The following is a 13,221-nucleotide window of genomic DNA, read 5'->3' on the forward strand; positions in this document are numbered from 1 at the left end:
TAAAGATGTCATTGGTGACAGGAAAGGATTCAGCCAAACGCTGGCCCTACGTAACTGCTGGGGGGCCAAGGCGGGGAGCCAGTCTTGTGCTGTCTCTGCCACGGCCTCCCTGAAGCAAGGAGGCAAATCCACGCTGAAATCATCAGTCTGAGCATGTTCTAGAACACACGGACTTTGGGGCAGTTTTACAAATGTGGTGAATATTCAGCCACGTCCACTGACATAAGGACTCGATTTTACCTGCAAAGAATGGGTGTGGCACAAAAAACTTGGTAATAAGCTCATGTCTCTGAAACAGGTAAAATTTAAACACCTTTTATTTCAAGAAATATTGCTTCTAGACTTTCCCGAAGCCAGAATTGTTCTATAAAAGTATCACAGAATATTACACAAGATTAAAAAACACAGTATGCTTCCTAATAACTTGAAACCTTTTTACAAAGCACATCATTCATGACCATAAATATGTTTCTTCTGTCATTCAGCTGGTGACACACACATCTGATAAAGAGCTAGTTAATTTTAACATATGTACAGAGTCTATGATAAAGACTTAAAGTTATCAAAGATTCAACTACAACATATTAAATTTTCTTTGAAAGAGTTTACCTTAAACACTTAAAGAAAACATAATTTACCTATGCATTTGAGTGATCTAAAAATAAAAAGAAAATCACTGTTAAGCTAAAAAAAAAACCTTCTTGGGAAGTTGGCTAGGGTACTGATAATTCTCAATGAGGTAATCCTTTTGCTGGTATTTAAAAATCTAATACATAACAAGAATATTTTTAAGAATACAGAATTTCAAAAGCAGTCTTGAATTATGTCTTTAAAAAAATCAGAACTTGGTGAAGGCCTTAAAAATGATCATATAACACATATGGTGTGTTTAAAATATGAAACATTTGTGAGTTTGTTTTATTGAAAAAGATTTCTTATATAAATTCAAAACTAAGCATATCTTCTCAAAACTTGACCTTACTAGGCAGGTCAAGAAAACGAAGATGAGCAAAAAAAACGTCTTCAGTCCTTTTATCCTGTTAATAAAATAATAAAAATTTTGCAATCTGAAGCATATGATGAACACTTTGAGGCTAGGCACAGAGAAAGCAGACAATCTTGGTTTTGTTGATTTATTTATTTTTACTGCCAACATCGTTAGCCATGCCTTTCTGCTAATCAAGTTTAGCAAGTCGAGGAAAACGCATGCAATGTCTTCTGGCAAAAGCGTATGCTGAACAATATGTCATCCATACTGTGTGTCATTCTTGGGGTCTACTTCCCGTGGTCACACTGAGAGCAAGGAGTGAGACTATGGAAAGCCTATGGGAAGAAAAAAAAAAAAAAAGACTAACCGAACAGACATGGTGTTCTGATCTCAAAGTGCAAAATCATTGAAGGTGATGGCACTGAAAAGTTCCAGTGGTTAAAAAAGGAATCAAAACCACATTAGGCGGGCAGTGGAAAGTGTGCTGAAAAATTCATGGAGGAGGTCAAGTTTTAGAAACCCAGAAAGTTACAATTCTAGCCGTCTTGATTGGATAATATTTGGATAGGCATATCCCTATCACTTTCAAAAGATAATACTGTTTTAGTCTCCCCACAAACAAACAAACAAACAAACAAACACGAGTCAACCTTTCTTTCTATTCTGGACCAATCGTGAATTACAACACCGAGTCCCTGTGTGCCTCCTGCTGATCTGCGCCCTAACTTCTGCGTCTGTGTGCCTAGGGTAGCTTAGAATGTTCGCTGTCGTGATCGCCTTTATTAGTTTACTAATAAAAAGTTAAAAAAAAAAAGTACTGTGTTTGGGGTAAGGTCACAATTTCAGCTAATCGGAGGAGAGTGGAAAGGAGGCACTGCCTTCGAGACTCTGTAAGCTCCCCGTCTTGTGATTCTTCGCCTTGTTCAACATCCTCTTCTCGCTGCTGGAGTTGGTTGGCTGCTCCCTGGCAGACGTATTGATCGTCTGATGAATGGAATCCACATCAGCATGCGCAGGAAGATGCAGCTGATCTTCAAAAACATCCTCACCTGGACCGCCCCCCCGGGGAAGAAGATCAAAAACATCCTCGCCTGGACCGCCCCCCCGGGGAAGAAGATCAAAAACATCCTCGCCTGGACCGCCCCCCCGGGGAAGAAGATCAAAAACATCCTCGCCTGGCCCGGCCCCCCGGGGAAGAAGATCAAAAACATCCTCGCCTGGACCGCCCCCCCGGGGAAGAAGATCAAAAACATCCTCGCCTGGCCCGCCCCCCCGGGGAAGAAGATCAAAAACATCCTCGCCTGGCCCGGCCCCCCGGGGAAGAAGATCAAAAACATCCTCGCCTGGACCGGCCCCCCGGGGAAGAAGATCAAAAACATCCTCGCCTGGACCGCCCCCCCGGGGAAGAAGATCAAAAACATCCTCGCCTGGACCGCCCCCCCGGGGAAGAAGATCAAAAACATCCTCGCCTGGCCCGGCCCCCCGGGGAAGAAGATCAAAAACATCCTCGCCTGGACCGCCCCCCCGGGGAAGAAGATCAAAAACATCCTCGCCTGGCCCGGCCCCCCGGGGAAGAAGATCAAAAACATCCTCGCCTGGCCCGGCCCCCCGGGGAAGAAGATCAAAAACATCCTCGCCTGGACCGCCCCCCCGGGGAAGAAGATCAAAAACATCCTCGCCTGGCCCGGCCCCCCGGGGAAGAAGATCAAAAACATCCTCGCCTGGACCGGCCCCCCGGGGAAGAAGATCAAAAACATCCTCGCCTGGACCGGCCCCCCGGGGAAATTCATGCTGCCCCCGGGGCCTGGGAGGCACCATCAGCTCCGTGAGGCCGTTGCCGCTAAGATCGCTTGCAAGATGATTTCTCTCTTCGTGCTCCGTCCACGTGTCAGTTTTATGATTTCTCCAGTGTTCAGAATTCAAACGACTCACTTCGGGAATGTCGTTGTTCCATTCAAGTTTCGTCTCTGGACTGAATGTTGGTTGGTTCAAAGGCAGGGTTCGAAGGTCAGCCGGCCAGGTCCAATAAGGCGCTTCCCCAAGCGTAGGACTCGGGTCCTCATCGGACTCCGCGGAAGCTCTCTCTACCGGCGCCGAGAGCTCCGCAGATCCAGCCAGGGACCCATCACTTTGAGCAGTTGCAGTCTTAGTTGTTTTGTCTTGCTCCTGGTGGCTGTTCAGCAGTGCAAATACTCTATCTACATCCTTCAAGTAATTAGTCCAGTCAGCCAGACTAAGTGTATAGTTTTGTCTGTACTCATAGACACTTTTGTTCACTCTGTATAAATCCTCCAGACCTTGCCAGTTGACATCTGCAGCGAGGCCGGGCGGATTAACCTTCCCATCCATCCCATAACTGTCCTCTGCGAAAAGAGAGAGGGAGGTGGATCATTAGGGGAGAAAGTATTTCTTACTTATCGGACAAGCAACTTACATCGTTTTTAGCAGGGCAAATCCATTTGAAATACAATGCTAAAAAGTATTTTCCCCTAGTCATTTGTTGTCAGGGAGGGGACTTAGGTTACAGAAGCGATTGAACAGTAACAAAAAATTGGAATGAGGCACAAATGAGTGCAAACCTCTATGATGAGGCACAGTTGGTGATGGAAATGCATGGCATCATCCGTCAGGGGGCTGATGTTTTACTCCTGGCTCTACTCAAGGCAACTTTGCAACCAGGACATCATGTGAGTGAGGCTCTCTGAGTCTTGGTCCCTCATCTGTCAGATGCGAGCATAGTTGTGTGATGGAACCTTTACCATCTACATGGTCTCTGGGCGAATGATGAATTTGAAAGTGTTTTAATGTAAGAGGCAATGCTTAGACATTTTTATGCTCCCTGGCACTCCGTATAAAAACAAATGTCAGTGCAATTAAACACTTCAAATCCAATGCTTGAATCTGTTTCTTTGATTTTGTTTTTGCCCTAAAAGTTTTCTGCTCCAGATAAGTCAACCTTTGACTGGTTTCCACAGTGTACAAAGAACACACCAGCTTTCTCTCTCTCTCAGATCTTTCTACATCACCAAGGTGACTACAGTCTTGTGGAAAATAGCATCTTTTCTCTTATTATGTCCAAGTACCATTTAGAAAGAGGCAGCCTGGATTAATGTGATCAACTATGCACAAAGCAATACAGACCAGCAGGAAGAATAAGTAAAACTACACAAAACCACACTCTCAGTAAACTAGAAGATAGAAAATTATGTAATCTTCAAACAACCTGTAAGTTAAAAAAAAAAAAAGTTAATATCCAATCTCAACAGAGCTGTATGTCGCACTCTGGGCACAAGCCCTGGGAAAACAGTATAGACGAGAGAAGCAGGAAATGAGGTTGCAGCCAAGAACTGAGTGGAAGCCATCGCTGGAAAGCATGTCAACCTGATGTAGAAAAGACTGTACGAATCCTGGTAAACCGCGGTGCAGGTGAGGAAGAGACTCAGAAGTGGGCATGAATCAGAAGTGGCAGTCAGAAAGGGAGGGAGCAAAGGACACAAAGCAAGAAGCAACATCCTTTGGAAACTGGGAGGTAAAGGAAAAGGGCAGCCAAAGGGGGGAAATGTCAGATCCTGTAAGGAAAAAAGAGAAAGAAAAAACGAAGACATACAACCTCCCCTACTCCCATCCCCAAATAATAATAAAATAAAATAGTAAAAAGATAGTAGACTTGGTTACACCCACTAGAAAGGATCCTCTTAAACTAGAAATCTTATAAATACTTGAAATCCATGAAATTAAGAAAAGAAACCTAAATCTAGACAAAATTGTAATAAAAGAAAATAGAAAATAAGAATAACAAAATCTATCATCTTATGAAAATGCCAAATGCCCTGCCAAAATAAACCATAAAGTGAAGAAAACCACAATACAACATTGCCAAGTAAATGAAATGTTTTCAATCAAGCACCCCAGGGTGTGAAAACCATCTTAAATCAGAAATTAAAGTACAAACCAAGGATCTTAAAACCATCCAAGCTCTTTTTCAAGTATCCAGGCTACAGAAAAAACAGGTCTAAAAATTAAACTGTAAGAATGCAGGGAATACTGTCCACATCAGCTTTTCTTGAACAGTCTTCATCCAACCAAGAAATCACTGGAGAAATTTCAGCAAAAACATTGATGCTGAACATTTAATGTACTTATCAGATTTAGGAGTACTTGATAAAGGTAGGAGAAGGGTCGAAAGATAATATATACATTTTATATGACAAAGTAAAAATAATGTAACTAGAAATGCGAGGGAAGAGAGAAAAGCTGAGAGAGAAGAAGCTCATTGAGAGTTGATTTGAAATAATAGTTGGGAGTCAAAGAACATCATTAAAAACTGATCAATGAGATAATACAAGATTAAATAAGAAACAGGGACTAAGGGCATTAAAACGTTTAAGTTCAAAAGCAACCAATAGGACAAAAATACAAATCCTACAAAGTTCCAAAGGGGGAGGGGGAGGCAACCATCTTTATAAAGAAGAAACTATCTGTAAAAGATGCCAAGTGAAATACATGGAAACATAATAATAAGTGATAATCTAAGACAGGCCAAGTGGACTAAAAATAAATATGAATCTAGAAGACCTAAATATATAATCAGTCAGGTAGTTCTCATTTAAATGTGTCCAATAGTGTACTCCTAGGGTAGAAGTCACACCTTCTCAAACACACATAGAAATTCACATTATTTGATTATGTGTTAGGTTACAAACACACAAAAAATCAGTAAGTTGCATAAAATAGAAATATTACAAACACTCTGACACAATACAATGAAACAAGAAATTAATAACATTAAAACAACAAGAGAGCCCTTTCACCTGGAAGCTGACAAACATATCTGGGTGAAAAGGAAAATACAAACCTAGAAGTGCAGAATTAAAGAAAATGATAATGAAAACGCTATGTATTAGAACCTATGACGCATAAGGCATGATACTTATGCATCATTTTAAGCATTCTTAGCCTTAAACACTTTTATCATGAAAAATAAATGCATTTTTTTAAAGATTTTATTTATTCATTTGAGACACAGAGATACAGAGAGAGAGAGAGTATGAGCAAAGGGAGAGGCAGAGGGAGAGGGAGAAACCCGCTCCCTGCTGAGCCAGGAGCCCGATGTGGGGCTCGATCCCAGGACCCTGGGATCATGAGCTGAGCCGAAGGCAGACGCTTAACCATCTGAGCCACCCAGGCGTCCTGAAAAAATAAATGAATTAAACCCCAAACTCAAAAGAGCTGCAGAAAGAACAATGTAAATCAAAAGAAAGCACCAGGAAGGAAATAATAAAAGTGAAAGCAAAAATTAATAAGGTAGAGAACAGAAGAATGCCATATCTAACTAATAAATCAAAATCCTGGTTCTTTAAGAAAATATCAAAACAGACAATCAATCACTAGTTCAGCTACTTGAGAAAAAGGGGATAAAGTTCACATAACACGAAATAAAAAATGACAAGGGAGAAATAATCATTGAAATCTACAAAATTTAAAACATGAGAGACCACTTTGTAGACCTCAAAGCAAATGAATTAGAAAACCCAGAGGAAACAAATAGTTGCCCAGAAAAATAGTTCATTGAAATTGACTTGCGGCGCCTGGGTGGCTCAGTCGTTAAGCATCTGCCTTTGGCTCAGGTCATGATCCCAGGATCCTCGGATCGAGCCCCACATCAGGCTCCCTGCCCAGGGGGAAGCCTGCTCCTCCCTCTCCCATCCCCCCTGCTTGTGTTCCCTCTCTTGCTATGTCTCTCTCTGTTAAATAAATAAAATCTTAAAAAAAAAAAAAAAGAAAAAAGAAATTGGCCCAATTGAAAGTTTAGATAAAGCAATTTCCAAAGGGAAAGAAAGGTTATTAAGAAACTACGAAGATGCACCAGGTCCCTTGGTTTCACAGCAGAATTTTAGCAAGCCTTCAAAGAGAAGAGAATCTGAATGCTGGACAAACTGTTTTAAAGCATAGAAAATCAAAGAAAATTTTCAAACTCTTTTTATGAAGCAACTATAACATTGTTAGCTGTGGTAGGGAGAAAGATGTCCACATCCTAATCCTAGAAACTGTGGATATGTTACTTTCCATGGCACAAGGGACTTGGCAGATGTGATTTAAATTACGCTGATATGTGGAGATTATTCTGAAGGATCCAGATGGGGCCAGTGTAACCACAAAAGTCCTTAGTTGGGAAAAGGAGGCAGGGGAGTGACAAGATGCGAGCCCAGAAGCCTAGGTCTGAGACACACACACGTGCGTGCACATGCGCACACAGACACATACAGATTGAGATCTGAAGATCCTAGATGGGGGAAAGGGCCCTGGGCAAGGAATGTAGGGAGCCTCCAGAAGCTGGGAAAGACAAGGAAAGGGATCCTTTTTTTTTTTTTTTTAAGATTTTTTATTTTATTTATTTGACAAAGAGAGAGAGAGACAGCTAGAGAGGGAACACAAGCAGGGGGAGTGGGAGAGGGAGAAGCAGGCTCCCGGCGGAGCAGAGAGCCCGATGCGGGGCTCGATCCCAGGACCCTGGGATCATGACCTGAGCCGAAGGCAGACGCTTAACGACTGAGCCACCCAGGTGCCCCGAAAGGGATCCTTTTTTAGAGCTCTCGGAAGGAACACAGACGTGCTCACCCTATGATTTTAGCCCAGTAACACCCATTTTTGGACTTCTGACCACTAAAAATAAAAGAATAAATTTGTGTTGTTTAAGACAGTGTGGTGATTTGTTACAGCAGCAATAGAAAACTAATACAATACCTAAAAAGGTAACACTAGTACAAACAAAAAGAAAATTATGGACTGGTATTATTTATTAATATAATACAAAAATCCTAAATAAAATATTACTGAAGAGAATTCAATATTATATTAAGAAAATAAGACATGATGACCTAGTGGAATGTATTCAAGGAATGAAAGGTTGGCTCATTCTTAGTAAATCTGTTAATATAATATATCATACTGGAAAATCTATATAATATAATATAATATAATATAATATAATATAATATAATTGGAATGTAATATATCATATTGGAAGATCTTTGTAATAGAATAGAATAGAATTGAATTGGACTATAATATATCATATTGGAATATATCATATTGGAATATAACATCATATTGGAAAATTGAAAGAGAAAAATTATTTGAGCATCTCCATAGATGCTGAAAAGGTCTTTGACAAATTCAACATTCATTAGTAATAAAAACACTAAAAAAAAAAAAATCAATGGCTAGTTCCTTAACATGATGAAGATGTATACAACTTAGTCCTAAACCTCCCTCTCACTTAATGGGGAAATCTGAAAAGCATTTTCACAAAAATCAGGAACAAGATAACATTGTACTGGAAGTATTAGTTCATTCAGTCCAACAGGAGGGATCAATCAGAGCCAACAAATTAGAAAAGAAGCAAAGCTATCTCTATTCACAAATGTACAAGTACAACTGGAAAACCCAAGAGAACTGATGACAAAATTAACTCAAAAGTAGAAATATTTTTTAAAGTAGCAGGATATAAAATTAATATACAGAAATCGATAGCCCTCATATACACAAATGAGAATACGAAGAGGTTTTAATGATGGAGGAAAACCCTATTCACAACAGTAAGAGAGAAGCTAAAATACTTATGAATAAACTTACCAAGAAATGTGCAAAACCTCTAAGAAGTGAGTTTAGAAAGCTCCTGAGAGACCTAGAAATTTACTTAACCAGGTGGAAAGATAGCTTTTGTTCCTGGATAGAAGACTCAGCATTGTAAAGATACAAGTTCTTCCTGATAATCCTTTCAAAAACCAGATAAAGGGCATACGACATAACCAGATAATCTACAAAAGGAAAGTAACATGGCCTTTAAACTTTCAAAAACATGTTCAACTTTACTCATAATAAGAGCAATACAAATCCAAACAATACTGAGATACCCTTTCTTTCTCATTCAATTGGAAAAAAATTTAAAAGCTTGACAGCTGTTAAAAGCAGACACTCATATACTGATGATGGGAATGCAAAATGGTGCAAACCATATGGAGGGAAATTTGGCAGCATTTATTATGTCCATATAGGCATTTACTTTTGACCCAGTAATCCCACAACTAGGAATTTACTCTGAAGATATCTTCAAGAACATGAAACATATTTGCCCAAGGTTCTTTACTGCAGCACAATTTGTAATTGCAAAATATGAGAAGAACTGAAATCTCATACATAAAAGAGTGGCTGAATAAATTACGGTACAGCCACACAGTAGATTACTATGAAGAAGTGAAAAAGAGAATGGGAAGATCTCTATGAACTGATGGAGAGGATAGATTTTAAAGTGACAATAGTAATTTAAGCGAAAAAGAAACCAAGTGTAATACTATATATATAGTATGCTACCCTCGATGTAAGAAAGTAAGAGAAATCAAATATCACCATCTGCTTACTACTGCAACAAAAACACAGGAAGGTAAAACAGAAACTGATGAGTCTGGTTACCTACGGTGCACGTGTGGGAAGAGCTGGTGGGAAGGACTAACATTTCTCTCCATATGCTTTTGGCAGTTTCGACTTTTGGAACTATGTTAAAGTATTACACACTGAAAAAGAAAATTACACTACCAGTGATGAGAAAAAATAGACCCCAAAATGGAATACAGATGGAAATAAACAAACCTTGGTCTATTTCAAATGAGTAACATAACCACAATAAAGGAGGAGGGAGCAGGGAGCCAGCCCCAGTAACTCCAAACACAGTGCTATTTTCTTCTCCTTCTAAAGACAGAAGGACCTGCAAAATATCCTGAGCTCTAGTTAGCAGGTTTGTGTTTACAGATGTAGGATCTAGCAATTTGGAACTTGCTTTCTGTGTGCTGTAGCATTTAACAGATGAGTCAATCCTTTGAGGATAATGGGAACTAGACTTCTTAAAGCTAGAAAAGGAAGTTACCACATAGAAACTAGAAGACTAGAATGAATCTTGAGCTGTTGAGTTAGAATTAGAGGTATCAGTATGAACATATGGTTTTTAATATATCTAGGTAGCTACGTCCACACATTCTCTGTATCTATAGAAAGAGGAATGGCTGTCAATACCCATGCATGTGTATTTTAGCTCTGTCCACCCAAAGGGTCTACATACAAAGATGCCTCTGTAACAATTTTATGCACCTCAAACCCAGATCTTGGGTCCAAATGCCACTGCCCACTTAAAAGGAACTGGGGATCTTTGGGGAAATGGCTGATTCCAGATGTGGGGGAGTGAAACTTCAAGGTGAACTTGGAACATAGTTAGGCTTGGAAGCAATGGAGTGCTCAAAAGATGATGGGGACACCCCAAAACGACATGGAAGCCACCTGAAGGGACACCATTGACTAAAACTGGGATATTTTGATCATCAAAATAAATAATGGTAACAAAAGGTTTTCTGTGCGATAAAATAAGGATCTATGAATCCTTATTGCTATACATACATATATACATATAAACGAGAAAAGGGCATTTTTTTCTCTATGGCAGAGTACCACTTAAGAAACGTAGCAAGAATAATGAAGTTGGAAAAAATCATCATTTTGCAGTCATCAAAATGCTTAAGGCAAGAATTATGAATTCCTCAAAAGCTAGTGGATGAATTACTAATTAAAGAAGGAAAAATAGTAATTTTATAGTGGATTAACCTAGCAAACCACATCTGAATCAAGTAATCAAAGGTAAGACCACCAAACAGATGTCATGGATCTCCTTATAAGATATCTTGGGGGATGCCTGGGTGGCTCAGTGGGCTGGGTGTCCGACTTTTGATTTTGGCTCAGGTCATGATCTCAGGGACGTGAGATCGAGCCCCACGATGGGCTCCACACTCAGCCCAAAATCTGCTTGAGATTCTCTCTCTCCCTCTCCCTCTGCCCTTCCCCACTCTCTCTCAAATAAATAAATAAATAAATAAATAAATATATCTTAAAAAAAAAAAAGATATACCGGAGTGCACACTTCCACGTTTATGGCATTCCTTCAGAAATGCACAATTTTAGTCCAATCATGAGGAAATACCAGAAAAACCCCAACTGGGGGACATTTTACAGAATAACTGGCCTGTATACTTTAGAATGTCATGAATAGTAATGAAAAGTCGAGGAACTATTCCAGATGGAAAGAGACCTAAAAGACATGACAATTTACTACAATGTGTGATTCCGGATTGGATCCCTGACCAGAAAACAAAATCCTCTCCAAACCATGAATATGACATTATGGGACAATTGGCAATATTTGAATAAGGACTGTGGACAAGATAATAGACTTGTATCAGTGTTAAATTGCCTGATTTTGGTAAGTGTACAAGAGTTATGTAAGAATGTTTTTGTTCTTGGGAAATATGTACTAAAGCTCTTATATATAAAGATACATGATATCGGCAAATTATAAATGATTCAGGGAAAAAAAAAAAGAAGTATGTGTGTGTATGTGGAAAAAGAGCCAGAGAACAAGGGAAAACAATAAGGCAAATGGGGTAAAATTTCTTGGAAGCGTTCTTGCAAGTTTTCTGTACATGCACCATTGTATCAAAACATTAAGTTGAAATCCCTGTTAGACATTAGAACTAAATTGTCCGCATTTCCGTCCTGGTTTCTGCCAGTCCTCATGTCACAAAAGGAGCCCTCTTTCTTGGGCCATTCTGAAGTTCTTTATTCAGGGAGCAAACGTATGAATAGGTTTGTTCTGAAAAATGAATTTTTGGAATAAAAGTGGATGATTTCAAGTTCCAGGTAATTCTCACCCAACCTGGGAAACAGAAAGGTTGTAAAACCCCTAAGAGAAATTCAAAAGCACACGCAGGTCTCAAGCTGAGTCGCGTTTCTTTCTGGATGGCACTTATTTACTTTTAAAAGCATGACCACATAATTAGGGGCACCAGGGGTAGCTTAGTCCGTTAAGCTTCAGACTTTTGCTTTGGGCTCAGGTCGTGATCTCAGAGTCATGAGATCAAACCCCGTGTCAGGCTCTGCGCTCAGCAGGGAATCTGCTTGAGATTCTTTCTCCCTCTGCCTCTCCCCCTGCTTCCTCTCCCTGAAAAAAATAAATACATCTTTAAAAACATGACCAGTAATTATGTCCCCCTCTACGCGTGGGTAGCAGAGACCACGTATGCGTGGAACTGTAACTCTTCTGGAGCAGTTCTAATCCACAAGGACTACTGGTGTCCTACGAAGCAGACAGAGTAGTTTCTACAGAGACCGCCTGATGCCTACCGACTTCAGCGGCCTGCTCTGTTCTTACTCCGCACACGGCCTCTGACGAAGCATCACCAAAACAGTGGCGTTTCCTGAAAACACCAGGCTCTCTCCCTCCTCAGCACTGGCATTTATTCCTAGAATGTGCTTCCCTGCCTCAGCATCTGAGTCGGCGCTCAGCCTTCCAAATGAAATTTGAGCATCACTCCCTCCACAATTTCCTGGCCCTCTTCTTCCCGCCCTCCGGTTTCCCCAGCACGGTGGGAGGCCCTCCATTACAGCCTCCACCTCTAGATGATTCTGGGTATTTGTGCTCAACAGCAAACTTTGACTTTCACCGGGCTAGGCGTCTCTCATTTCAAGGGGCAAACAATAGGTCAGGCAGAAGCCTTGTAATTCCGTTGATCGCTGCTCACTGGAGGGATATTTTCGTTGACATGGCTATATTCCCCTTCCAGGTTTCAGTTCTGAGGGCAATCATTTGATTTTCTTTTTTTTTTTTTTTTAAAGATTTTATTTATTTATTTGAGAGAGCGAGTGAGAGAGAGTGCATGAGAAGGGGTAAGGTCAGAGGGAGAGGCAGACTTCCCACTGAGCAGGGACCCTGATGTGGGACTCGATCCTGGGACTCCAGGATCATGACCTGAGCCGAAGGCAGTCACTTAACCAACTGAGCCACCCAGGCGCCCCCCAATCATTTGATTTTCAAACTTGAGAGAGCCTCAGCAGAGTATCTGCACTAACATATCCATTCCTTTCTCCGAAGCCCTTCCCTGTTTTTCTGTGTCCCCTTTGAATGTTTTTCTGAAGGCACAGGGATTCCAATATTTGGGACCGAAGCGGGGTGCCTTGTGCGTGACATCCAGGCTGCTTGAAACAGCATGTTTTAGACTGAAATGGAATTTGCTTTGAGTTTCGAAATTTCAGAGACTCTGAATTCGGTGTCCTGTAAAATAGCTAACAGCCAGTCAATCGTAAATACCTTTTTATTTGTTATGCATACAAGATTTCTAGCGCACTAATTTTAT

At 40.5% G+C, this 13,221-nt stretch overlaps 1 protein-coding gene across 7 annotated transcripts in view; it reads right to left on the reverse strand.

The window, feature by feature from the left end:
- Window positions 1-299: 299 nt before the first annotated feature.
- Window positions 300-13,221, reverse strand: part of SULF1 (sulfatase 1) — a 179,144-nt gene continuing 166,222 nt past the window's right edge. For 5 of the 7 annotated variants that reach the window (XM_064588237.1, XM_064588235.1, XM_064588238.1 and 2 more), the window contains one exon: window positions 300-3,351. In XM_064588237.1, the coding sequence (XP_064444307.1) occupies window positions 1,835-3,351 (1,517 nt within the window). In that variant the 3' untranslated portion in view covers window positions 300-1,834. The remainder of the gene's footprint in view (window positions 3,352-13,221) is intronic. The other 2 variants (XM_045896429.3, XM_045896430.3) reach the window with 1 other exon arrangement.

Source organism: Mirounga angustirostris, unplaced genomic scaffold (genome assembly GCF_029215605.1).
Source record: "Mirounga angustirostris isolate CCGP_5_RB_7025 unplaced genomic scaffold, mMirAng1.0.hap1 SCAF_4, whole genome shotgun sequence".
NCBI lineage: Eukaryota > Metazoa > Chordata > Mammalia > Carnivora > Phocidae > Mirounga > Mirounga angustirostris.